At 54.8% G+C, this 26,606-nt stretch overlaps 1 protein-coding gene across 2 annotated transcripts in view; it reads left to right on the top strand.

The window, feature by feature from the left end:
* Tbc1d22b (TBC1 domain family, member 22B) overlaps positions 1-26,606 on the top strand; it is a 59,393-nt gene that overhangs the window by 21,705 nt on the left and 11,082 nt on the right. Inside the window, exons 3-12 of one of the 2 annotated variants that reach the window (XM_005389622.2) lie at positions 1,149-1,456; positions 3,394-3,573; positions 4,041-4,111; positions 4,761-4,889; positions 5,782-5,847; positions 9,058-9,172; positions 22,725-22,831; positions 23,288-23,363; positions 25,482-25,609; positions 25,732-25,827. In XM_005389622.2, coding sequence (XP_005389679.1) covers positions 1,149-1,456; positions 3,394-3,573; positions 4,041-4,111; positions 4,761-4,889; positions 5,782-5,847; positions 9,058-9,172; positions 22,725-22,831; positions 23,288-23,363; positions 25,482-25,609; positions 25,732-25,827 — 1,276 coding nt within the window. Of the gene's footprint in view, positions 1-1,148; positions 1,457-3,393; positions 3,574-4,040; positions 4,112-4,760; positions 4,890-5,781; positions 5,848-9,057; positions 9,173-22,724; positions 22,832-23,287; positions 23,364-25,481; positions 25,610-25,731; positions 25,828-26,606 lie in introns of those variants that run through there. The other variant, XM_013517043.1, reaches the window with a different exon arrangement.

Below are 26,606 nucleotides of genomic sequence, written 5' to 3'. Positions count from 1 at the left end.
TTTTTTTGGTTTTTCTCCGGTACCGGGAACCGAACTCACGACCTTGCACTTGCCAGGCAGGCGCTTTTGCCGCTGAGCTAAATCCCCAGCCCCTAGAGTGTCTTAAAGACAGAGTAGCACCAAACTCACCATTAGGCTACTAGAAGAGTTTAACATCATTTTTAAAAAGATGGGGTACAGGGTACAGGCCACATGCCTGTAATCCCAGCTACTCAGGAGACTGAGGCAAGAGGATTGCAAGTTCAAGGCTAGCCAGGCTATTTAGCAAGACCATGTACTAAAATAAAAAATAAAAAGGGGTGGGGATGTAGCTCAGTAGTAGAGCACCCCAGGGTTCAACTCCTAGTACTGAAAAAAAAAGAAAAAAAAAAAAAAGAAAGGAATATGTTTGCTTTGGTACTTAAATTTTCCTATGTGAACTACCTAAAATTATCTCCTTTTCTCACTGTTTTTTTTTTTTGTCTTTTTGAGACAGGGTCTCGCTGTGCAGTTCAGGCTGGCCTTGAGCTCACTTTGTAGCCCAGGCTGGTCTCGAACTCGCAACAATCCTCCTGCCTGAGCCTCCCAAGGGCTGGGATTATAGGCTTGCGCCACCATGCCCGGCTTCTCAGCGGTTTATAGCTACTATAAGAGCAGGTTTAGGTGACAGTGCCATGTTACGTATTACTCTGAAATCTCAGTGGGTTAACACAGCAAAGGTTTTTTGCTTCCTTGTCCTTGGTGTCCTAAATGGATGGAGTAGGTTAGTGCTGGGCCCTGTTCCCCACTGTCCCCTAGGTCCCCAGGCTGAAGAGGCCCCATATCCCGCACCTTGCCAGTCAGCACCCCGGAAGCGGGTCCTGGAGAAGCCACAGCCATTTCCACCTGAGTCCCTTCCCAGCACACAGGCCCAAACGCCCAAGCACAGGGGGCTGGGAGTGTAGAGGAGCTCCCGGGACTTTTGGGGTGTTGTCTGTGCCACCTCAGGCTGCGGCCTGGGTGCTGCGGCCTGGGTGCTGTGGGCTGCGTGCACCTGGACGAGCAGTGCTGCGTGAGGAAGGTCGGGAGCCCGTGTGGGCTTGTTTGTTACATGAAGGTCGCAGGGCATGCAGGCTGACGTAGCCAGGCGTGCCCGGCAGCCCTGCGTCATGGTTTCTCCTGTCTTGAAGTTTCCTTAAAGAACGGTCCAAAGTGAACACGGTCCCTCTGAAGAGTAAGAAGGCCTCCAGTTTCCACGAGTTTGCCCGGAACACCAGCGACGCTTGGGACATCGGCGACGACGAGGAAGAGGACTTTTCCTCCTCTACTTTCCAAACTCTGAACTCAAAAGTTGCCTTGGCAACTGCAGCCCAAGTCCTGGAAAACCACAGCAAGCTTCGGGCAAAGCCGGAGCGGTCCCAGTCCACGACGTCCGAGGTCCCCGCCAGCTACAAGGTCATAAAGTCCAGCAGCGACGCCCAGCTCTCCAGGAACTCCAGTAAGTCCTCCGCCCCTCGCAGCCCCAGCACCCCCGCGGCACATTCGAAACCAAAGTGTTTCTCTTTAGGGTATCACTCAGCTCACCCTGGGATGACAAAAAGCAAGTTCAAGCCTGAGGTACGATGTCTGTGAGCGTGACTGGTCACAAGCTGTCCTGCCTTCCCTGTGACCTGGGCCTGTGCCTCCTGACCTCCCAGCATTGCTGCCGTCTCCTCCCCTTCCGGCCACCTCTCCTGGGTGGGGCCCGAACCTTTGCTGTTGGTCGGACTGCTCCACACGCTTTAGGCCGGGCAGACTTAGAATATTGACAGAGGCCCTTCGAGCTCTTAGTGGCTGCATTTCATAAGTGGGTGGTGTGGTTGATCGACCTCGTCAGCCCCTGGGGACAGTCACACACAGGAAGTGGTCTTTTTCCCCCTCCCCGCTTCCTCGGGGGAGCAGCATGTGCCGGAAGGCGCAGGTCGCAGTTCCCTGGCCATGCACATGCCAGTCAGCCGGGGTGGGTGGGCCAGGCCTGCCCTCTCTTTTGCAGAGATCTGGCCTCTGCGATGGCTGGAGTGGTGTGGATTTGTGGGAAGTGTGAGGACTTTCCGCGGAGTCTTTTAAGTTTCCTGTGCTCTGTGATGTTGCCCCGCGGGGCTCTGTCTAAGTGGGTTATCTCAGCTGGAGAGGGACGTGCCGTGGTCCTAGCGAAAGTTAAAACGGCTGCCTGCTCATGGATGAAAAGGAGGTGGAACATCAGAGCCGGGAGCGTGTCCTGGCCCGGTTCTAGGCGAATTTCTTGAGCGGCCTCAGACGAAGCCTGCGGTCCCAGCTCTGGCTGAGGGTTTCTGTAGGCGCTCTGCACTCACTGTCCCTCACCGGTTCCGGCGCCGGTTGAACCTTCAGCACCCGCCCAGGTGGACATGCTGTGTCTTTAGCCGGTAGCCACAGCTCCAGTTGTGGGAAGTGTCTCCACCCCGGGATTGGGTGTCTGCACCCCAGAGGTTCCCAGCATGAGGAGGTCTGCTTTGTGTAGCCAGGACCCCCTCGGGGTCCCCTGTGGCGGTCTCCACCATGCGTGCCGTGCATGTCCCCCAGCAGCTGGACTCAGAGGTCCGTCCCAGCTCCGCAGTGTGTGGCCGGCACTTTCTAGGCCCCACCGTTACTGCAGGCGGCCGGTGAGCCTGTGAGGCGGTTTTTGTACGCTTTCTAGTCGTGCTGGCTGGTTTGTCGTCACTGTTTTCCTTGTGAGCAGTGGTTTTTAAGGTCAAGCTATGTGGAACATGAAGTGACCGTGAAAGAACAGGCCCAGTTAAAAGCTGAATTTTCTCTGCAGAAATAAAGTAAACAAGGGTTTTGGAGTCAGACATATCGAAGGTGTCATCTCAGCTGTCGCTTAGCACTCCTTCAGTCCACAGCCTCCGCGTGTGTGGAGCAGGTTTAAGTTCCAACCAGAGTCATGAGGACCAAATGAGGGGTCCTTGGGCGAGGCAGGCGCTCGGTGGGTGTGGTTCTCTACCTGCCTCCGCCTGCTTAGCAGCGCCTAGAGCCACGCGCAGAGTTCAGGGAGAGCGTCTGGCCCGGTGACTTTCGTCCCTTAATGGCACAAATCAGGGCAGTTCCTTGTGGTGGGCGGTGTGAGGGAGCTCTCCTCCGGTGGCCCCAGGACAGGTTAGAGTTGTGCGGGCTGTGGGCCTCTCAGCCTGGGGCTTGTGGAGAGCAACCTGCTCTTCGGCCCCAGGGAGGTTCTCAGAAGTCACTGCAGTGTATCGGTCCTGGTGTCAGCGCCTGACCTGCCAAGGACAGGTTCGCCCTGTCCCTCCCGGGGGCCCTCAAATGGCGCACACAGGCAAGGGGGCTTTGCGGCAGGAGGCTGGGTCGGGACTGCGGCCGAGGTTTCTCCCAATCCCTGCTCGCCCTCCAGACTTCTCTTTCTCTTTCAAACGATCTCAGGTGACACATGCCTGAGGAACCCACTCCACAAACAGCAGTCGCTCCCTCTCCGACCCATCATCCCCCTGGTCGCCCGGATCTCGGACCAGAATGCTTCCGGAGCGCCCCCCATGACGGTGCGGGAGAAAACGCGCCTGGAAAAGTTCCGCCAGCTCCTCTCCAGCCACAGCACCGACTTAGGTGAGCCCAGCTCGGTGGGCGCTCCTGTGACTGGCCCGTCAGGGGCCTGGGCGCTAGCGCTCTTTATTCTCCCTTCTTTCACTCTTCTAGCCTTTCCCGATCGGGCGCCCGGGGCGGTGACGCGCAGGTATTAAGGCAGAGGATGTTGCTAGAGGTTAGGGACCAAATTAGATGAGACGTGTTTCTGGGGCCTGTAGACTATAGTGCAGCTCCTCCGGCTTCGGTCTCTCCTGGCGCGGGGTGATTCTTCCCGAATCCGCACCCCAGGCCCCTCACGCTCCTGTCCGAGCTGCCTGGGTGGCCCTGCAGGGCGTGGCTCGGGCTCCGATGCTGGAGGCTGCTGGGGGCTGTCCCTGGGGCTGGCGGTGGTGGCGGCCGTGGTGGCGGTGGTCTTACGTGAATGATAGGCTTGTGTTATTGGCCCCCGCAGGAGCCTCTAATCCCACCAGGCTGTCTTCTGTTTGCAGATGAACTGAGGAAGTGCAGCTGGCCGGGGGTGCCCAGGGAGGTCCGACCTGTGACCTGGAGACTCCTGTCGGTGAGTCCTGCCCACCGCCGCCCTCTCGCCTGGTGAGGGCTCTCACTCCACAGCCCGCCCTGTCCTGCTGTACATGACAGCTGGGCTGCAGGCGGCCTCTGCACACACACTCCCTCGCCGTTCACCCCAGCAGGGGCAGGAGCAGAGTGGGCTGGTGTTCCCGCTCCGCTGTCGTGGTCATGGCCCCGGCCTTCATAGCAGTGAGGAGGCAGAACAGTGAGATGGGGGCCCGCAGTCCCCGAGCATCACTCCTTGCTCACTGGGAAGAGCCAGGTGGCTGGAACCCACTTTGCAGCTGTGAGGACTGAGGAAGTGACCCCCTGGCTGTCACCGAGGACAGCGCCTGTGCCCACAGAGGCTGCAGTGGGGGCCCAGGCTCCCCCACTGGCTGTCTGTCCCCGTGTGGCGGAGCTGGGTGGTGCTGCTATTCGCACGGCCCTAGGGCGTCGCCTGGCAGCCTCTGCCTGCCGTGGTGCGCATTGAGTGAGGAGAGGGCCCTCTGCGTGGCAGACCCCAGGAGGGATCTGCCATGCTCTTGGCGGCTTTCCCTCTGCTCCTTTGGTGGTTCCCAAGCCGCTGCTCAGGCTGGAGTAAGGTTAAGGACTCCCCTGCCAGCGCCTGTCCGCCGCTGATGGCGGGCTTTCTGCAGGGCTACCTCCCAGCGAACACGGAGAGGCGGAAGCTGACCCTGCAGCGGAAGCGGGAGGAGTATTTCGGCTTCATCGAGCAGTATTACGACTCCCGGAATGAGGAGCATCACCAGGACACCTACAGACAGGTACAGTCCCCGCTGGCCCTCTGCTCGTCAGGTGCCTGGACGAGGGCTCTCCTGGCGGCGCCCCGGGTGAGGTTTAGCAGGTCCTCAGGCCGTGCGTCAAGCTTGTTTCCAGGACTCCTTCCCTGTGCCCCACCGGCGCCAGTCTCAGGCATTTTAGATGGGAAGGTTTGCACACTGGTCGGGGCGGTGCTGCTCAGACCTCACCAGCCGCCAGGACCGTGACAGCGCCCCCCACAGAGACTACGGGGAAACGCAGGTGCCACCGCTGCTCAGTGCTCCCGGCCGCGGGCGGCTTCCCGCGTGTGGGAGCAGAGGAGTCTAGGGCTGGGGGGTGCGGGGGGTGGGGGCAGCTGTCTCCAGCCAGCCCAAGCTGCAGTAGCCTCCGCTGCCACTGTTAGGGTGGCTGGGCTGGGCATTGTGAAGTCCCCAGAGCTGACCTGACTGCAGTGACTTCTGTCCCCGGGCCCTGCCCCACGTCTTGCCCCTCCTCGCTGTGAGAGCAGGCCCCGTGGGTCCCGTCCTGGCCCGGGCGTGGAGCTGCCAGGTTCCTCGTTCTTGGCAGCCTTGACGAGTAGGACTGGGAAGGAGGGGGGCACCCTCGAGTCGCACTGGTCAGGAATGCCGCCCGGAGAGGCCGAGACCCAGCGAGGTGGGGAGGCCCGCGGCAGAGGCCGTGAAGCGGCCCGTTACCGCACGTGGCCCCTCGCCGTGGAGAACTGTGCTGTGGAAATAGGCAGGGCGCCGGGCCCTCTTTGTTTCTTTCCGTGTCAGTTCTTTGTTAAAGATAAATTGCGCTCTAACTTCTACTCCTTTGATTCCCATTCCTTAAGTGAACAACTTGTCTAAAGAACACACCAGCATTTTGGTTTGGGATGTGGCCTTTGTTTTTCAGATTCACATTGACATTCCAAGGACGAACCCTCTCATTCCGCTGTTCCAGCAGCCGCTCGTACAGGAGGTGAGGAATTGCTTAGCCTTCTCTGCTGTTTCTCTCCTGTCACTGGTGGCCCGTGTTAAAGTGTCCTGGCCCAGGACACTTTCCATCATCCCTGTTTGATCTTTGGAACAGACCCACTGCCCAGCACACTAGGAGAGGCTATGGAACTTGTGTGGTGTATCGAAGCTACCCGGTAACACTGAAGAACCCACATCTTAGAATTCCTACTCCTGTTTTCTCTAATTTATCGAGCTGGAAGTATTTTTTTTTGAGTACCGGAAATTGAACTTAGGATCTTGCACTTGCCAGGCAGGTGCTGTGCCACTGAGCTATATCCCCAGCCCTGATTTTGTTTAAAAAAAAGAAAGAAAAAGAAAAAAACCAACTGTGGTAAAATATGCATAACTAGGCAAGCTGGTGCACACCTGTAATCCCAGCATTTGGGAGGCTGAGGCAGGAGGATCACCATGAGTTCAAGGCCAACTTGGGCTACCCAGTGAGTTTAAAGCTAGCCTGAACTAGATAGTGAGACCCTGTCTCAAAAAACAAACAAACAAAAAAGTGAAATCAGTAGTGGTATTTTGAAACCTGACCAACTAATGTAGTACATGGAAGGTCTCAGGTCTTGTCTTCCAACCTGAGCTGTTACTGCGGACTCCCCTTGATCAGGGGTTTGCTGTGCAGCACCCCAGCAGGCAGGACAGTGCTGAGTGTTGGCGCTTTTCCAAGTGAGCTTTCAGGCCTCCTCGTAACAGAGAGGGATGGTGGTAAAATGCTCAAAAACATTGCCACTTGGCTTTGAAGGGCACTCATACTTGGGTTTAATATCAATGTCCCTGCTAGCAGGATCCCTCCCGCTTTGCCAACATCATAAGGAAGATCTTGAGGGTGACACCATTATTTTACCTCTAAGATTCAGCTCCTAGGAGGATCCAGGAGCGCGGCCGGGATCCTTCTCTTCTTGCCGTTCGGTTGCCTGTGGCTCAGCCTGCTTGGTCCTCACGGGAAGCTGCCAGCGTTGGGCTGCTCAGCCCCTCCCCGTGCATGGGCAGAGTAACTTGTGAGGGGGCTTCTCCTAGCAGCGGGGCCTCGATCCAAACGTGGGAGGTCAACTTGATTCTTCCCGCGTTTTCCTCACTCACTGTGTCGGGAAGCAGGCTGTAGTCATCTTAAGCAGAGTAAAAATGGCAGCGAAGGGGCAGAGAACTAGCCGGATGTGGTGGCACACACCTGCAATCCCAGCATTCCTGGGGGCTGAAGCAGGAGGATTGCAATTTCCAGCCCGGACTGGGAAAATTAGCAGCTTAGTCAGACCCTATCTCAAATTTTTCAGAAATAAAAATCAATAAATGAAAAGGACTAAGGCCTTTGCCTTCACTGTGAAGGCAAACCTTCAGGGTTGTCCCGTCCACTCCTCCCTGCGGGGCAGGGTTCCCCGGGCTCCCCTAGTGAGGGGCACACGTCCCCCTGGTGGCCGACTTGCGCTGTGTCCCTGTTTGAGCAGCCAGTGTCCCTCTGTGCAGCCAGCGCCAGCCCCCGGGGGTCTGTGTGGTCACGAGGGGTGTTCAGCATGGACTGGAAGTCCTTAGAAGTCTTTTGCAAAGACTGCCCCGGAGGAGGGGTGGTGTGTTGTTTGTTTGTTTTTATGGTGCTGGGCTGGACACATGCTAGACACTTGCTCCGCCACGGAACCACACCCCAGCCCCCAGGGGCCTCTGAACGGGGTGTCCAGATGGACACCGGCTGCGAGGGGCAGAGAGGCAGCGGGGTGGGGGTCGCTGAGATGGCCAGAGCATGGCGGCTCTGGCTTGCACATTTGAAGGAAGGGGCAGAGGTCATTTAGCAACAAGAGGGAAGTGTGTGAGAGGGCTGGAACCCACACGCGAGGGGCTATGCTCCTCCGCCACCACAAAGCCAGTGGTGACCCCAGCGGGGCAGGAAGGCCTGGTCCTCACGGCCAGCAGAGGGTTTCTGGGCTCTCTGAGAGCTGGCTGCAGACCCGCTAGCTACGACAGGGGCTCACACACACCCTCCGCTGCGTGCATAGATCGCTGACATCTTTCCTGCACTAAATAACCCATGCTAAGTCCACATAGCCACTGGCATCGTCTGGGTCTCCCTGGGAGGCCCTAATCTGGCCCAGAGCTGAGTGTGTGCTGTGGGAGCCCCATAATCTCCTGTCCCGCCTACACATGCTGCCATCCCCTCTGCATCCCTCGGGTGGTTTCTCGGAGATAAGAGGCCGCCGGGCAGAGCTACCCTTCCCATCAGGCCCAGGGGCCATGGTGCCAAGACAAAGCTGGGCAGTGGGCATCCTTGAACTGAGAGACTATAGAGGAGGAATTCAGAGTCCTAATGAAAGCAAAGGGGATGCCAGGCGTGGGGGCACACGCCTATAATCCCAGCACTTGGGAGGCTGAGGCAGGAGGATCGCCATCAGTTTGAGGCCAGGCTGGGCCGTGAGTTCAAGGCCAGCCTGAATTATAGAGCAAGACCCCGTCTCAAAAGGAAAAAAAGCAGAGGGGAATACAGTTGAATGGGACAGGGCAGGACTGTGGTAAGGGACTATGAAGATCTGTTCTTTATCCCCAACCTAGAGCTCTGGATTCTAGTGACAAATGCACTTAACCCCGGAGGCTTTCCTTAGAGGCTGTGGTGGTGTCTGTCTCTCAAAGCCCCAGTTGTGTGAAGCTGTAGGATTCGGTTTCCCTGGGTCCCTGTACCCTGGAGATGTCTGGGCTGTATCCTGGGTCCGAAGGGACTTCCGATGATACCTAGTCCGCCACATGTTCCCGTCGGGCTGTGGGAGACTTGAATCTAGATTCCCTTCCTTCTCAGGCTGCTGCCGCTCTAAATCCTGCAATGACCAGAAAAGGTGTAGGGAAAGGTCCAGAGCGAGGCGCTTCGATGCGCTCCTCCTGGAAACAGCGGCAGCCGGCACGCAGGCGAGTGCAGGGCTGATTAGTGGCCCCGTAGCAAAACACTGACCAAATCACTGTGTCACAGTAACCAGACATTGAAAGATAAATGAGTGGCGCGAAGTACACAGAACAGCTGGCGTTGGGGACCCTTTGCATTTATATTTCTCCTTTGTTCATCGTATTTTAAAATTTCCCTAAAACTTCTACACCAGCCCGGGGGTAAACTGTGGAGTAGGTAAGTGGGGGAGGGCGTGTGTCCCCGTGACTTAACGCTTGTGTCTTCTTTCCTTCTTCTCTCTCATTTTCCTAGATCTTTGAAAGAATTCTGTTTATCTGGGCCATCCGCCACCCTGCCAGTGGGTACGTCCAGGGAATTAATGACCTGGTCACTCCGTTCTTTGTCGTCTTCCTCTCAGAATATGTGGGTAAGAAGCACGCGCACCAAGCCGAACAGCTATTGCTCTTCCTTCTCTGCCACCTGTTTGTCTGTCTTTCCCAAGAGTGCGGCAGTGGGTCTGTCTTGCTGGAAACAAGGCAGATCGCAGCTTTGGGATACACAGCAGTAGCAGCCTGGAGTTTTCTCTCTTGAGATGATCAGATCTCACCTAAAAAACCCGCCTTGTGAGAACGACCCAGGTGCTGTGTTTGTGTTCTGCCATAGACAGATGGCTTGATGGCTTGTTTGAAGTTATTTCAGGGTTATTTTGAACTTGTCTTGGACCCAAGCAAGGGTCCACTCAGGGTCACTGGCGGTGGAGGTTATGCCCCGGGCCTTTACCTTGGGAGCAAGATGCAGACTGTAGAGGAGGAGAGGCTGAGGCAGGGGGATCGCTGCGAGTTCAAGGCCAACCTGGATTACACAGCAAGACCCTGTCTCCAGAAAAACCATAAATAAAATGGAGGAGGAGAGGCCATAGTCCCAGAGGTGATGGGATGGGTCGGGGTGCACTTTGGGTCCCTGGTTCCCGTCCCCCGCCCTCCCTCCCCTGTGACCCACTGGGTTCTCTCACTTGGAAGAGTGGTTAACTTCGTGGTGTTGGTGGTGAAGTTTTTCCTCCTCCAGCATAAATTAAGCTGAGTCATGAAGCTGTGAGTTGTCTGTTTTCCTCTTTGGTTTCTTTAATCTCTGTGTTTCAGGCTGCACAGGAAACCCATCTGTCACAGTCCAGGGGTCAGGGGAGAGGCGCTCGTGCCGGGATGGGCCCGCTGAGCCGGACTCGGGCAGCGCAGTCTGTGCAGCCCCTCATTTCACAGATGAGCTGCGAGACTCCCGCCGCCTCCTCAGAGCAGGGCGGGGACCGGGGCCTTTTCTTTACACTGTGGGCGTGATGAGTTGTGGGTTGGGGGAGTAGGTTCGTCCTCTGCCGGTTTTCTGATGGAGCTCACAGGGGTGGCGTTTTGGTCTTTAATGCACAGACTCCAAAAGTATAGGTGGCTAAATAGGAGCCCTTGTTTTGTGTAAGTAGCCGCAACCAAAGTAGAATTGGGAATAAAGGTAGAAGGTCATTCTCGCTTCCGTCAGGTGACCCTAAGCAGCAAGGAAGACAGGTTAAAATTTAGCTTCCAAAAACATACAAAGAAAGCTTTGTCTAGAGGACTTCCCACCCCCAACACACTTATCCACGTGCATACACACAACTGCCTTTTAGGGAGAGCTTAAGTCTGCTGTTTAGTTTTGTACGAGCTGTCTGATGGGATTTGGAGGTGGCTTATTGTAATAGTAGTCATCCTCTTCCTCCTCCCTTTAGTGCTGGAGATTGAACCTGGGGCCTTTACAGCCAAGTGACACTCTGTCACTGAGCTGTCCCCACTCCTAATGTTCTGAAGGAGTGCAAAAGGCCATGAGCCGAGCACGGTGGCTTGTCCCTCTAGTTCTGTCTGCTCCAGAGGCTAAGACAAAAGGATCATTTGAGCCTAGGACTTGAGGCCAGTCTGGGCAACATAATGAGACCCTGTCACAAAAACATAAATAAAAAAGGTAGCATTAAAAGATGAACCTATGAATGTATGAATCATCGATTAATTTACATCTGAAGTGTAAATGCTGGTATCTTTTTTTTTTTTTTTCGTCTTTTTTGAGACAGGGTCTCACCATGAAGTTCAGGCTGGCCTTGAGCTCACTTTGTAGCCCAGGCTAGTCTCGAACTCCCAATGATCCTCCTGCCTCAGCCTCCCAACTGCTGGGATTGCAGGCATGCGCCACCATGCCCAGCCTGCCATTCATGTTTTGTAGCAAGCTTTCCTTTACACCCATGTGTGCCAGTCTCATTTCTCCTTCATCCCCTCGGCGCCTTTGCGTGCTAGATCTGCCTGCTTTCTGACCCCCGTGATGGCTCTGCCCCACCTACCGAGCAGGGGGGCCGCTTGGCCCCACAGGCTGGGCCGGACAAGCTGCATAGTCCGAGCCTGTAGCAGCCGTCACGCACACACAGCCTCCCAGGCCTCCTCAGCCAGGAGCACAGGCCCATTCATTTTTCATGAGAACTTTAACTGTGCTAAATTTCAGGCGTATGTAAAAACAGAAAAATGGTACCATACATCTCCTTACACCCTTCGCCTGATGTCAGTGGTTAGTCATGTTTCAGGTACCCCTCGGTCCATTCTCCATTGCTCACCCTTATGAATTATTCTGGAAGAAATCTCAGTATCAGACATCACATCATTTGGGTCATGTTTGCACACGTATCCCTGGGTGATAAGGCATTCTGAGGAAACACACAGCCAGAATGCCGGGATCACGTCTAAAAAGTAGTTACAGCTCTGTGACGTAATTGAATACGCAGTCAAGTGTTCAAATTTTCCTAGTTCTTAAACATTTATTCAACAGTTTGTTTGAATAGGATCTAGATCAGAGTCACAGGTTCTCTAGTTGGTTGATACGTCTCTCTTAATCCATCTGTTCTCATCCGTCTCTCTTTCCCTGAGAAGTTCATAGCATTAGCCCTTATTTCGCTGGTTTTCAACCAGAGGCCTTGCCATGCCAAGCAATACTGGCACCCTGATTTTTAAATCACTTTACTATTTGTAAAGTGCTTTGACAAACCTAATTTTATTTAGCAGACCCCAGTGTCTCTTTGAGGTAGAGGCATCAACCCATTTTCCAGGTGAGTAACCTCAAGGTCAGCAGTGGAATGAGCTTCTGAAATGCAAATCTGGATCTTTCCTGCAGCGTTCTCTGATCCACACCAGGCAGCACATTTCTTTCCTTCTTAGCTTAAACAACACTGTAGTAGAGATGCATTTTCTTTAAAAAAAAGTCACAGTGACATGGAAATGTCACTGCACACACGTCCACACCCAGACCAGCTGGAGATAACCGCTGCTAACCTGGCAGCCCGATTCCCGTGTGCAGACAGAGCTGTGATCCACTGTTTGCTTTGCTGTGTCCAGAAAAGCGGGATCGAACTACCCAGACTTTTCTGTATCTTGCTTGTTTTCATTAAAAATTTCCTCCCCAGCCATGCATGTCTGGATGTATAGATCTACTTGATAGTCCTCAGCCACTTTACTACATTCACGCCGAGGCTTTTCTTCAGCTTCCTTAACTGTTCTTCTGTAGAGGAGCATTTAAGTCGCTTACAGCTTTTAGTTGTTACAGATGTCATTACAGTGAAATACCCTTGTACACATTCGCTGGTGTGTCTGTCTTAAAATCCACGTTACTCTGGCGGGGTCCTAGGCCTGAGGCTGCTGTGCCACACCCCAGAAATGTACGCCCGTGTGTGCTGTGACCATGAGCGTGCGCACGCGCTTTTCCTCCTGTCCTTTTCCTCCTGTCCTTTTGCTCTTGTCCTTAGCAAAACTGGGTCTCTGTGTCTCGTTATGTTTCACCAGCCTGGCAAGTAAGCTATGGTTTTTGTTTCCGTTTTTATTTTCACTTGTGTAGTGAGGTTATGTATCATCTTTTCTCTCTTTCATACGTGTGTGTGTGTGTGTGTGTGTGTGTGTGTGTGTGTGTGTTAGAGCCTGAATGCAGGACCTTTGTACCGAGCGACATTTTCAGCCTTTTAAATTTTTTATTTTCAGACAGGGGCCTCCCTACAACACTAAGGTGTCAGGCCAAGCTCGAATTTGTGATCCTCCTGTCTCAGCCTCCCAGAACACTGGGGTTATAGGCGTGCACCCCCATGGCTGGCTGTACTACTGTCTTGTATTATCATTTGTTTCTTTTTATAATCTGCTTTTTCCGTCATTTGTCATTTTTCCTAATGAGTTAATTGGTCTGTCTTGTTTTGTGCGAGCTTTGGGTAAATTAGATACATTCATCCATTATTTGGTATATGTTAAAAATATTAGCTCCCATAAATATTAGGTCAAATCACATGAAGTTGCTAATACTCAATTATTTTTGACTCCCCAATGTAGAATTCAACCTAATAATTTCCCCCAGGCCATCATTTGCCTCTTAATTTTTTTTTCTGGTCTCCTTCTATAGACTTTCTAATTTTTACATCGCCAAATGTGTGTGCCCAGCAAGTTCAGTGAGTTCTTACTGTGAGCCAGCGGACAGAGACTAAAGACAGGTGTGAGTCCCATGTGTGCTCCTGACCAGCTGCATGTGAGGGCGGCTGCAGAGGGAAAGCTCCTGGAGATTTTTGGGTTCTGTGTTTTCTTCTAATACTCTTGTGGTCTTGCTTTTCCATTTAGCTTTGAAAATTCCATTAGTATAGCCAGTGTGGTGGTACACACCTGTCATCCCAGGCCTCGGGAGGCTGAGGCAGGATTGTCATGAGTTTGAAGCCAGCCTGGGCTACATGGTGAGACCCTGTCTCAAAAAACCAAAAAATAAAATAAAGTTCCATTAGTAATTTATTTTTCTGTATGGCAGAGGATGGGGTTTAAAGTTACCTCTGATTAAATAGCTAATTGTTTCAACACCATTTATCAAAGTGCACCCATCCTTTTTTCACTGATAGGAAGTCAGTGTTCATAACATGATATAAATTCCTTCATTTACATGGTTCTACCTCATTCTCTTCCAGTGGTCTCCATTCCTACCCAAGGACCACAGGCCACAGGACTTGGATTTTCTTTCTTTCTTTCTTTTTATTTATTTATTTATTCCGGCACAGGGGATCGAACTCACGACCTCACACTTGCCAGGCAGGCACTGTGCCGCTGAGCTAAGTCCCCAGCCCCCTTTTACTTGCTTTTTTTTTTTTTTTGTATTTTTGTTTTCTGGTACCGGGAGTTGAACTCACCACCTCGCGCTTGCCAGGCAGGTGCTGTACCACTGAGCTAAATCCCCAGCCCCTAGGGCTTGGATTTTCTTGAGCTTTGTGTGTGTGTGTATGTGCATGCACACATAAATCTAGGGCAAGTCACTTCCGCTTTTGAAAATTGGCTCTTCCTCCAGACAAACTGTATCGTTACTGTGTTTCATTGATTTTTATCATTTTTGCTGTGAGAAGAACCCTCAGGATGAGGTCTGCCTCCTCTTGAAGTGCAGAGTGCGGTGTTGTCAGCTGCAGGCGGTGTGGCGCAGCAGGTCCCTAGAACCGTTCATTCATCTTGCCTGAAAATTTGTGCCCACCGAGTCCAGCCGTCCTTCCTGCCCGGCAGCCGCCCTTCCCTGGGTTCGGTGAGCTTGGCGGTCTTGTTCCCTCCTAAGGGTTAATGATCAGTCCTTGTCCTTTGTACCCGGCTCATTTTCCTCAGTAGAAAGTCCCCAGGTCCACAGATGAACTTTAGAGCCAAGGTGTCCCATTAGGAGGCGGGGCACCTTAGAATTTTTACTGAAGTTGCAGTACATTTCTAAGTGTTGGGGGCTTGCAACGGCTTTATTGAAGTGTAATTCCCAAACCCACCGTCCGCCCACTGAAAACGCGCCAGTCGGTACTCGCAGTGCATTTGCAGCGCTGGGTAACCGTCCGCAGCCCAGGTAGCACGTTCCATCACTTCGGGAAGGAGCTTGGGTCTGGCGGTAGGAGTCAGTGGTGGAGCGCTTGCCTAGCATGTGTAAGACCCTCGATTTGATCCCCAGCCCTGGAAAGGAAGGAAGGCGGGAGGGAGGAGCGGGAGAAGAGAGAGAAGAGAGAGGGAGAGAAAAGGAAGGAAGGAAAGAACACAACAGCGTATCCTTCAGCCATCACCCCACGCCCCCTCCCCTCTCCAAGGCAGCCACTAGTCTGCCTGTGGGTTTGCTTTTCCAGGATCTGTGCGGGTTATAGGGTGTGTCAGTTCTTAATTCCGTTTTGCGGCTAGGTATCCAACGGTATTGATATTTCACATCAGATCCACCCGTTCACCCGCTGGTGGGTGTAGGTTCAGGAGGTGTTTGTTGTTTTACATCGATGGAACCCCTGCTGGCCTCACGCCATCCTCCCTAACGCGCCTCAGCAATGCCGTGCAGGGAACCGGGCACAGACTTCTCCCGACCTCACGGCCTTTCTTGAACACATAAAGCTCCGTGAGCGTCAAGAGTGGCTCAGTAACTGCACTGCGCCTCCTCGCTTTACTGATGGTGCCACCTCCCCTAAGGCCGCTGCTCTGCCAGGCTCAGCACTGTGGCCACGTGAGGGGATATGCCCTGCCGCAGGAGGCCTCGGTATCTCTCCCTGGGGCATAGGCTGCCAGCAGCCCGTCATCCTGCCAGGTCTCACCGGCAGCCTCCCTGCCGCCCTGTCCCACAGCCCGCAGCCTGGGGCGCCCGCTGCACCCGCTGGCAGCGCTGTGCTGAGTAATCCCCCCTCGGATCTGGCCCCTCGCCGCTCTGTCACCTAGCACCCGAGCTGGCTTTCTGCTTTGCGTCACGTTTGATGTAAAACAGTAACGGAGACGCAGCACCTTCCCCCTCTTTTGCTGTCTGGGGGTTGAACCCAGGCCTGGAGTGCCAGCCAAGTGCGCTCCCACTGAACTCTACCCTCAGCCCCTTTTACTTGTTACCTCGAGGCAGGGCCTCGCTAAGTTGCCCACGCTGGGCTTGAACTTGGGATTCTCCTGCCTCCGTTTCTCTCTGCTGGGATTACAGGCGTGCACCACGCCTGGCTGGTGAGCCCTTCAGAGGAGCTCATAGCTAGCCTGGTCCCCAAGGTGCTGCTTCATTTGCTGAACCCAGTTTCTCCTGCAAAAGTACTTTTCCTGCACATCAGCCGGCTGGGGTGGGGCCTGGGGTGCAGGGCTGGAAGGTACCCCTGGAGACAGGAGGTCTCTGGATCGAGGTCCCTGAGCCTGTGCTTCACCTCTGGACTCTCACCCCGCCGTCCCGTACCATCAGACAGCTCCTTCGTGGAGTTCCTCTGCCTAAAACAAACAAACGAACAAAAGACAAAAAAAGAAACTAAAAATAAAAATAAAATGTCCGAGTTCTCATCTTAGCGTGCAAGGACCTGTGTGATCCGCACCCTTCCTCACTCCTCAAGCTCAGCAATCCAAAATGCACATTTTTGTCTTTTTGAGACAGGGTCTCACTACGCAGTTCAGGCTGGCCTTGAGCTCACATTGTAGCCCAGGCTGGCCTCGAACTCGCAACGATCCTCCTGCCTCAGCCTCCCGAGTGCTGGGATGACAGGCGTGCGCCACCACACCTGGCCTTACTTTAAACTTGGCCAGGGACAGCGAACCATTTAGAGACGAGCGCCCAAACTGCAGCCCAAACCTACTTATTTATCACAGAGTCAACACTGCAATTAAACCTGAATACTGAGGTTTTAGTCTAGAATAAAACGACTCAGACATTAACATCTTTTGTCTTGGAAGAAAAATAAACAACACTCCTGTGGTAGGTTCACCACAGGATGTCCCGGGGCCATCATTTTGTCCACTCCGGCGTTCCACACCTGTCTAAATGGGAAAACATTCTGAGCCAGTTTTGTGAGAATCTGTGCTCAGGAGTTGGGGCGGCTCTGCCGGGCTTGGCCACTAGAGGGCAGTGAGTCCCACTCTTCTGGGGCTGGTAGCTGTGTTCTCCCAGATGGGGATGCCGCCGGTGAGTTCCACCCCTCACTGAGTGGCCTGCGGAGCCTGCGCCACTGTGGCAGCTGCCCGGGCTGCTCTAGGCACTAAGGTTATGCCTCTGAACGAAGAAAGCCCAAAGCCCTGCTGTTGAGTTAGTCATTCAAGGAAAACGAAAACTTACAGCCCCCAGAAGACTTGTACATACAAGAATATTTCTAGGGGCTGGGGATTTAGCTCAGTGGCACAGCGCCTGCCTGGCAAGTGCAAGGTCGTGAGTTCGATTCCTGGTACCGGAAAAAAACAAAAAAACAAACAAACAAAAAAGAATATTTCTAGCATCTTGAGTTATACAAGTGGAGACAATCGTGATACCCATTAACAGCCGTTCGCACCATCGAGTAGGACTTAGCAATAAAAGGAACCCATAAATACAAATGTGTGGGAGAGTCTCAAAACCATTAAGCTGATGAGCAAAGGGCGCCAGGTACTTATGGACCAGGCATGGTGGCACACCCCTGTAATCCCAGTCCTTGGGAGGCTGAGGCAGGAGGATCGCTGTGAGTTCAAGGCCAGCCTGGACTACATAGTCAGACCCTGTCTCAAAAAAAAAAAAAAAAAAAATATGGTATATATGATTCCATTTATACAAACTCCAAATCCAGGCAGAGTGGTGATAGAAATTGGAACAGAGGGGCCTTTGGCAGGGGACTGAGTGGGACAGGACGTGAGGATTTGCTTTTGGGGTGACAGAAATGCTCGCTATGTGGACTGGGGCCTTTTGATTTTTCACTGCAGGTGTAGAGAGGCGTCAAAACTCAGAACCACACAGGAACGTGCATTTCACCACATGCACACCCCACTTAAAGGTTTAAATCCTGGCAGGTAGAAGCAGGTAATAGATAGAAAAGGTTGACAAAGTATTTGCTAGATTGCCGTGCTGTTGTCTTCGTCTCTGTGTTGCTATGACAAAGAAGCCAAGGCTGGGTATTTTATAAACACAAGATTCCTGGCACCAAAAAACCAGACCAAACCAATGTATTCCAGTGGAGAATACAAGATAGTGAGAAGTCACATTGCAGCTGTATGTGAGCATCTTTCAATTTACAGCCAGGCATGGCGGCGCACGCCTGTAATCCCAGCACTCCGGAGGCTGAGGCAGGAGGAGCCTTGTGAGTTTGAGACCAGCCTGGGCTACATATTGAGCTCAAGGCCAGCCTGAACTGCACAGAGAGACCCTGTCTCAAAAAGACCAAAAAAAGGATCCAGTGGCTTCCTACAGGTCCCACCACCCTGGGGACCGAGCGCAGCACGAGGGCGGTGAGGCTGTGTCACCTTGGCCAGGGCAGCAACAGGAGGCGGGTATTAGGGTGGCCGGCCGGGGCCACGCTGAGAGATGACCTTGGGCAGAGTCTGCAGGACTGGAGGGAAGCCTGCAGTTCATTTCTCACAGCGAACCCCATGTTTTCAGAGGAGTCCTTGCCGTGGCGTGTCCTGCCCTGGCTGCCGGGCGCACTTCCTCCCCCGCACCCCTGCTCCCAGCGCCCCCCCGCCGCCTCTCTGGCTCTCTGCACGACATCCGCCCTGCCTGTCCTGCGCTTCCCTGGCTGGCCGCGTGGAGACCAGCGGTGAAATGGACAGATGCCCCTTGGTGGAGTTTCTGTGATTATCTCGGGAGGAGGACACTGCCAGGGTCTCAGGCTGACCCCAAGGGGCCGGCTTGGCAGCACCTTCTGAGTTTTCTAAATGAAAGTAAAAGCAAGACGGGAAGGTGAGGGCAGTGGAGGAAACTTGGAGGGAAGTCAGTTCTAACACCCGTGCCCAGGCTACCCCACGCCGAGTACCAGCGCCCGTGTGTCATTCCGAGGTCCTGGTCTACCCTGAGCGACAGGCACAGTGTCCAGGGGCCCCGTGGTCAGTGCTTCTCTGTATCTTCCGAAGGGCGCATCTCCTCCGACAGGCAGAAACGTGGGGCCCCCTGTGGGTCTCTTCTCAGCGAGAGCCACAGAGTAAAGGCCCCCTTGGAGGGACCGTCTCCCTTCAGGGCCTCCCTTCTGTGGCAGGTGGCGTGGAGCTGTCCCGGTGGCCGCTGCACCCCTCCGCCTGTGCCGCCGGCCGGCCGTGGTGTCGTCTTGGAGGTGGCAGAGCGCGTGATGGCAGCGGCGGGTTTGTGTGGAACCTCAGAGCCATCGGCGAATTCCTCCATGCTTTTCTTAGAATTGTGTTTTTCGGAACGAAGCTTTTAAGGTTTTGTTTTCTGAGGTTCTTGAGGTGTATGTCCGGAAGGATTTATCTTTTCTTTGCCTCAGTCTGTTCACTTTTGCCGTCAGAAAATATTCAGCAAGGTTACTTAGGAGGGCAGGAGGCTGGGGAAGCCGGAGGCCACCCGCTGGGGGCCGCCAGTCAGGCTGAGCGGCTCTGATGCCCCCGCAGTGGGTAGACAAGTTATGCTTGTCAGTTGAGGCAAAACCAGTTCTTCCCGAAGCCAGCAGGGAGCCTGTGAGCGAGCTGATTTCAGGCCCAGGCCTCAGAGTTTTCAGGCAAAGACTGGAGCCACCACTCAGGCACATTTTATCAGCAGACGGACAGGCCTGGTCTCGTCACACCCTGAGTGGGCTATTTGACTTTTACAAAAGGGCTTTTTGGTTTCTTCCTCTTAGATGCTGTGCCTCTTAAAATGGCTGTATAGGACCCTTCAAAGCCCCAGTCGCTCCATCCGAGTCCTGAGGGGACAGCGGAGGACGCAGCGTTCGCTCGCCCGCCCGAGGTGCTGGGCTGGCGTGGTTTCCCGCCTCAGCTGCACGCAGGGGCTGAATTTCCCCAAGTGGCCGTTAATGACCCTCTGGAATAGTTGTTTATGCCGAGCAGAGCCTTGCAGAGCGCACTTGCCCCTCCGTTTCTCAGCTGCTTTCCGCCCTGCACCCAGCGCACACACTGCTTGTGTGGATTTATCCTGCGGCGGGCGGAAGCCCGGCATCCCCCTCCCACTTCCTGCGGTGCGGGGAGGCGGGCTCCGCACCTGGTCGGTGGGTGCCTCTGGCCACCCAGCTCTGGACCTGGACAGCTACAGGAGTGGAGTTCGTCCCTGTGAGGAGCCCTTTCCCGGCTCAGGGCCTTGCGTACTTGGTCTGATTTCCCTCCTGACGACCAAAAAGTAGAAGCGGGAAGGCTTGAAGGTTGACTGAATTTTAGGGCCTATTTTGGGATGGCAGGTTTGGCATTTAAATTAGGTTTGGCGGCAAGTAATAGAGATCTACAATGTCAGTGGCTTAAACAAGAGAGACTTGTATGTGCTTCTCGTATGATAAAATGTTACCGGTAAAGTCAGCTGATATTTACATAGTGCCTATTTCATGCCGGCACTTCTAATGTATTAACTTATGTAATCCTCATAGCAGCCTCTGATCCTGAACGGATGAGGCATCGAGGCACGGAGGAAAGCTGTTTGCCCAAAGTCACGGAGCTCTGAGTGCCCGAGTGGGGCCTTCACCTCTGCGTCTGGCTCCACGTCTGCCCTGGACCAGGTGCTGTTCTGCTTGACGTGGAGCAGCTTGCTCCCTGCTGTCCTTGGAGACCCAGGGTGTCGCGTGACTGTGCGGTCCCCATCCTCCTTGCATCTCCACTGCAGTCTCCTTGAACCCTGGGATACCCGGCTTGGCAGAGACCTTCCCAGCTCTGGTGCAGCTCTGGGTCTCCCTTCGGGAACCGCGTTAGGGTGAGGGCGGCTCTTGCCAGTGTTTTCCTGTGGACCTGGCCATCTTCATCCCCTCCGCTACACAGAGGGAGCTGCTGCTTAGGGCGGCTGGGGTGAGCGTGGTCCTGGAGCCTTCCAGAATGTCCCAAGAGGCGGAGGATGGTGGAGAAAATGCGGTGGAGGCTGCTGTGCAGAAACGAGCTGGGGGCCTGCAAGGCGGCCTGGAGAGCTCTCGGGATGTCACAGGACGCAGAAAAAAAAGAGATTCAGAGCCGGGCCTTATGGCCTGGGAGCAATTAACCAGATTAATTATATACAGAGAAAGCCACACAGAACATACTACATAAATGTTTAAAGTAAGACAAAAAGGAAAATGATATTTCTTTTTGTTTGTTTTTTTGACGCAGGGTCTCACTCTGTAGTTCAGGCCAGCCTCAAACTCACGGCAGTCCTCCTGCCTCAGCCTCCCCAGTGGTGGGATTACAGGCCTAAACCACCACACCCAGCAATAAAATGGACTTTTATACGTTATCTAAATTCCTAGTTCCTGCAAGCTTGTCTTGTTTTACAAGATATTCTGTATTCTTTTTTGGTGATAAAAGGCAAGTGCAGGCAATTGTGCCTCTTCCCCCCCACCCGCCCCAAAAATAATGTGCGTTTAGGGGGAGCATAAAAATTATGCTTATTATTGAAATGCTGAGGAGAAGTCCAGTAAAGTGTAAAGAAAATAAAACCCTTCATCCTGCCAACTGGGGAATAAGCACTGTAAACCTTGTGATATATTTTTTCCTCTGTGCTTGTATAAACACGTAAATATTCTACATACACTGGTTGAAAGTCTACCATAAATAACCCTGTACCTGGCTGCTTTGTGCCGTAACACTGTGACGTGACATGTTCCTGATAACTTAATGTGGAGAGTGACAGTGCGCCTCCTGTGTGTCAGGCACTGCGGTCGGCACTGCACATGTATTAATTTTGTTTTTGTTTTTTGTTTTTTTGAGACAGGGTCTCTCTGTGCAGTTCAGGCTGGCCTTGAGCTCACTTTGTAGCCCGGGCTGGTCTGGAACTCACAAGGATCCTCCTGCCTCAGCGTCCCGAGTGCTGGGATTACAGGCATGTGCCACCACACCCGTCTTCATGTATTAATTTCAAGTCAGACTTTAAGGACATTCCTGGGGTCACAGCTTTTCTAACAAAGCACCTCACTATCCCCCCAAAGGTCTTTGTCTAAACAGTCCTTGGTGTTCATCTCAAAACAGCTTTTTAAGCAGAATGTGAATGTGACATTGGTTGGTCTTGTCACCCAGGGGCTCAGCTGTGGGTCTCGGTCATGATTCCCATAAACAAAAGGGCAGGGTTCTGCACGGGCTGTGACCCCAGCACCAGGGCCTGCAGTGCCGTCCGGTGTCAAGGCAGGGCTGTGGCTAAGGCTGCCTTCTGCATGCACGCAGGATCCGGAAGGTCTCCCTGGGGCTCAGGCAGGCCAGCAGTGGGCTGTCTTCCGGGACAGGGAGGACCCGCTCCTCCTTCACCCTGCTCAGAAGGGACCACTGCTCAGTCTTTTCCTTCTGCCGGTTCCCTGCGTTCTCAGTTGGATCCAGACCAGACCACTTCTCACTGCAGCTGCCCTGAGGGATTTCCAGGAGCAGCTGGTACAAGAGGCCCCGGGCTAAATGAGCTCGGAAACGCTGGGTAAACAAAGGAAAGCCATGCACTGAACGCAGAACTCCTAGGACTTCTGGAGTCTTTTGTATGCCTGGATCTTGGCGAATCTCCAGGATAGTGGTGATGCCACGTCCATCTGCGGAATCCACTTTTGTTCTTGAATGTTCTGTAGGATCAGCGTTTCGCAGAGCCCATCCTAGGAAGTACTAACTTGGTGGCATTAAACCTAGGAGCATTAACCCTAGAAGCATTCATGGGCTGCGGGCCGGGCCTGCGTCTGCCTTCCCCCCGGCGGGACCCCACCCTTGAGATGCACAGGGGGGCCTGCGTGGTCGTGTGAGTGCAGTGTGAGTGCGCGGGACAGCCAGCGGAATTCCGCACAGCACAGTTCTTCCAGACCATCTCCAGCGAGCCGCGTGGAGCTCACTGAATGTGAGGCTTGAATTCCTGTTTTCTGAAGCTAAACGCCGCGGCAGAGGCAGGCGCCCTGGGCCCAGCCGGAGTGGCGCGCGGAAAGCCTGTTGCGTGCTGAGCGAGGTCCTCGGCCCTTCTCTGGGACGCACTCGTCCCCCGCCCGGGGGTGCAGACGGCTGGGCCCTCGAGCCTTGGCATCAGCTCAGCCTGCTCCCCCTGGCCGGAAGGACCGGTGACTGCGCTGGACTCTCTCTCTGCCTCCGTTTTTAGATGAGACCTCTGGACTCTGTTCGCCTTTTGTTTTACAGAGGAGGACGTGGAGAACTTCGACGTGACCAACTTGTCTCAGGACATGCTGCGAAGCATTGAGGCCGACAGCTTCTGGTGCATGAGCAAGCTGCTGGACGGGATCCAGGTGGGCGCCTGCCCTGCGGGGCTCCCACGGGCAGGCTCCCACGGGCGGGCTCCCACAGGCAGGGCTCCCCAGGGGGGCTCCCACAGGCAGGGCTCCGTAGAGCTCTCGTGGCCTGGGCAGGGCGGCGCTCGCCAAGCCCCTCCTGTGTTTGGTCAGCTCTGCGGTGCCTTAGCACGGCCAGGACTCGGGAGGTCCCCGTGCTGCGCCGGCTGCCATCAGAGAAGGCCCCTTCTTCCCGAGGGATGCCCAGAGCCCCGCGGGTTGGCTTCCTAGGTGAGGCTCCCTCAGGCTCTCCCCAAGCTCTACTGCTGCAGCAACTCCTGTCTTCCCCCAAACACTGGCCAGCCATCGGCGCTGGGCCGGGAGAGAGCCTGTGTTTTCCAGAATGCCTCAGTGAACTGGAGGGGCATTCCCAGCGGCGGGGGCCCTGCTCACCAGGCCTTGTGTCTTCTGCAGGATAACTACACCTTCGCACAGCCGGGGATCCAGAAGAAGGTCAAGGCGCTGGAGGAGCTCGTGAGCCGGATCGATGGTAGGTTCAGAAGAGCACCGGGCGGCGGCCCTCGGCCCCTCGCACTCCCTTCCCAGCCCTGCCGCTCCTGGGTCTCCCCACTGTTGTCAGGAAGTGCGGTGGTTCTGCTGCAGTGCTCTGACGTCCTTCTTTGCCCTTTGTTTCTGTCACCAAGCTCTCCTGTCCCCTTTGGCATCTGTGTCCCACTCTCTCTAGAGCCTCTGTGTCCTCCTGTTGCCATTTTTGTTTTGCTTTTTGTTTTCAGCACAGCCTCCCTATATAGCCCAGGCAGGCCCCAAACTCATGGCAGTCTTCCTGCCTCAGCCTCCAGAGTCTGAGATTACAGCCTCCAGAGTGCTGGGATTATGCCCCCACACCTGGCTGGCCTCTGCCTTGTGCCCCTCCTGCCTCAGCCTCCAGAGTGCGAGGTGACAGGTGTGCGCGCCGTGGCTGTAGGCCGACCTTCTCCCTGTGGTGAGGGAACTTGGCGCTCTTGGGTGGCACAGCAGCCTGGGGTCTGGCTGACACCTGGTGGGGTTCCCCCGGTCCCTGGGACCCCCTGGGCTGGGGGCGCAGAGGCGTGAGGGTCAGGAGCCCCACAGGAGCGGAGTCCCTGGCTGCTGCCTGGATGCGTGGGGTGGGAGACCTCCAGGGTGGCCGGGGGAGCTCTGCGGCTGACCATTGTGGGCATGGAGGGATGGCGGCAAGGCGGGTAGGAGCCGCTCCTCAGGACTCTGCCCGTCCTGTGCCACCTCACAAGCCGCCCTGCCTGCGCATCCCTCCCGGCGCTTCCTGTTCACCCTAGCACGGCCTTTCTCTCTCCTCCACACACGGAAGTTGTCTCTCTCTCCCCCAGTCTGCTGTCCTGAAACACCGCTGGGTCTGATCCCCTCAGTCCAGCTTCCTTCCTGGACTTGGAGGTGCAGCCCAGCCTCACTTGTTCCCTTGAAGTTGTTTTCCACTTGTTCCTGTGTTTTGTCACCTGGCCTGCAAGTGTCCCTGGTGTCGCCCCCAGCGCCTGGGCAGGGTACCCGCTGCCCTCCTCGAGGTGCTGAGTTAGCTGCTGAGGTGACCGTCCCTTGGGTTCCAGCGTGCAGAGGCCGTGGGGTCTGCCCAGTCCTTGTTTTTTCTTTTCTTTTTTTTTTGAAACGGGGTCTCACTATGCAATTCAGGCTGGCCTTGAGCTCACTTTGTAGCCCAGGCTGGTCTCGAACTCACAAGGATCCTCCTGCCTCAGCCTCCCGAGTGCTGGGATGACAGGCGTGCGCTACCACGCCCAGCTAGTCCTCGTTTTTTCTGCCCTTGTAAATACCTGAAAAAGAGAAACCTAATACCTCAAACCTGTGGTCCCTCGGCTTTACATATCCCTATATTGTTTCTCTGCATTGTAATACTCCCTTTCCGAAGGCTTGGGCAAGGCAGGAAATGCACAGTAACTAGAAATCCTCCTCTTCACTTAAATCCTGCTCCTCAGAAATTAACGTTGTTAATACTGTTTTTTATTTCTCTCTCTTTTTTTTTTTAATACTTCTTTCAAGAACTGCACTGTTGGGTCTGAGGTCCATGTAGGGTGCTTCCCCGACCACGCTGGGGCTGGCAAGGGCTGGGTGGTTCCCAGTATCACAAAAGAAAAAAAAAAAAAACTAAAAACACAAGAACAAAGTAAGAACAAAGAAAAACAATTCTCCACAGTATTATTTGAAGTCAGACGGGGATTAGGTCGGCATTGACTTGCTCCAGGATACAGACAGCCCCGGTGAGCGCGCGGGGTCAGCCAGGTCCAGCTAGGTCCAGGAGTGCCCCTTCTGGGGCACCTCATCCAGCAGCAGGTCAGGCGCCCTGTGTGTAGTCCCTGCTGGCTGCCAGCGGTCGGGGCGCTGAGGAGGTGCTCTTCTGGTGGGAGAGCAGCCCAGGTCCCCTCCATGGTTCTCGTCCATGCCTTGCCTTCTTTGATGAGTACTAAGATCTGCAGTAAGGGTGGGACAGGTGCTGGCCCGGCTGAGCGAGTGGTTGCCCCCGCAGAAGCCTGGCCGATGCCTGGTTGCTCCCAGGGGTGGGGGCAACAAGAAGTGGAATGTGCCCTTTCGGGGTCCGCGCCCCTGGGCTGGGCCTCGGGGCCAACGACGCGTCCTGTTCCAGAGCAGGTACACAATCACTTCAGGAGGTACGAGGTGGAGTACCTGCAGTTCGCCTTCCGGTGGATGAACAACCTGCTCATGCGGGAGCTGCCCCTGCGCTGCACCATCCGCCTGTGGGACACCTACCAGGTACGCGGCCGCCCACTCCCCGCCTGCACCTGCTCCTGGGCCTCGGGAGGGTCCTCGCCGCGTCCTGGCGGCCGCCGTTTGCCCCAGCGATGGCTCCTGGCCTAACTCTTCTGTCCCCACAGTCTGAGCCAGAGGGGTTCTCCCACTTCCACCTCTACGTGTGCGCAGCCTTCCTGATCAAGTGGAGGAAGGAGATCCTGGACGAGGAGGACTTTCAGGTGAGGCCCGCTGTGCCGGCCCAGCCGGGCAGGGCCAGGGCGGGGGAGTCAGGTGGGGGCTGCCACCTCAGGGGTCCAGCTGGGCAGGGCACGGGAAGGGTGCTTGGGGTCGGTGGGCAGGAATCCTGGGGCCCAGAGTTCCTGGAATGGAGTGGCTTGGTGCTAGTGATGCTGCGGATCTGTGTGCTCCTTGGTGGGTCGTAGTGAGTGCCTGCCTGGCTGGGCACTGTCAGAGGCCTGCGGCAGCGGCTTTGCTCCCCGAGCGTGCACACCTGCTGGCAAACCAGGGCATGGGAAGCAGTCAGGTTAAAGGAATGTTAGGCAGGGGGCTGGGGATTTAGCTCAGCGGCAAAAGCACCTGCCTGGCAAGCGCAAGGTCGTGAGTTCGGTTCCCGGTACCGGAGAAAAACCAAAAAAAATAAAAAATAAAAAATAAAATAAGGAATGTTAGGCAGTGATAAGAAATTTTTGTTTTGGGTTTTTGAGGCAGGGTCCTGCTATATAGTTCAGGCTGGCTTTGAACTCATTGTGTAGCCCAGACTGGCCCTGAACTCTCCTGCCTCAGCCTTCCGAGTGCTGGGATCACAGGCTTGCCCCACCATGCCTGGCTAGCAATATTTTATAAAAGAATTACAAATTGCCGTTTCAAATAAAGTAGTCAGGGTCAGCTGCCCTCAGGTGACACTGAAGGAAGCCTGGGGGAAGCGGAGGGCGAGACCCTAGGGGGTGGGGTGGAGGGAACAGCTTACTCAAGGGCCTCAGGCAGTGCCACACCTGAG

This window comes from Chinchilla lanigera, unplaced genomic scaffold (assembly GCF_000276665.1).
Source record: "Chinchilla lanigera isolate Chin_1 unplaced genomic scaffold, ChiLan1.0 scaffold00036, whole genome shotgun sequence".
NCBI lineage: Eukaryota > Metazoa > Chordata > Mammalia > Rodentia > Chinchillidae > Chinchilla > Chinchilla lanigera.
The sequence above is the reverse complement of the archived record's forward strand: the minus strand, read 5'-3'. Positions and strand labels throughout refer to the sequence as shown.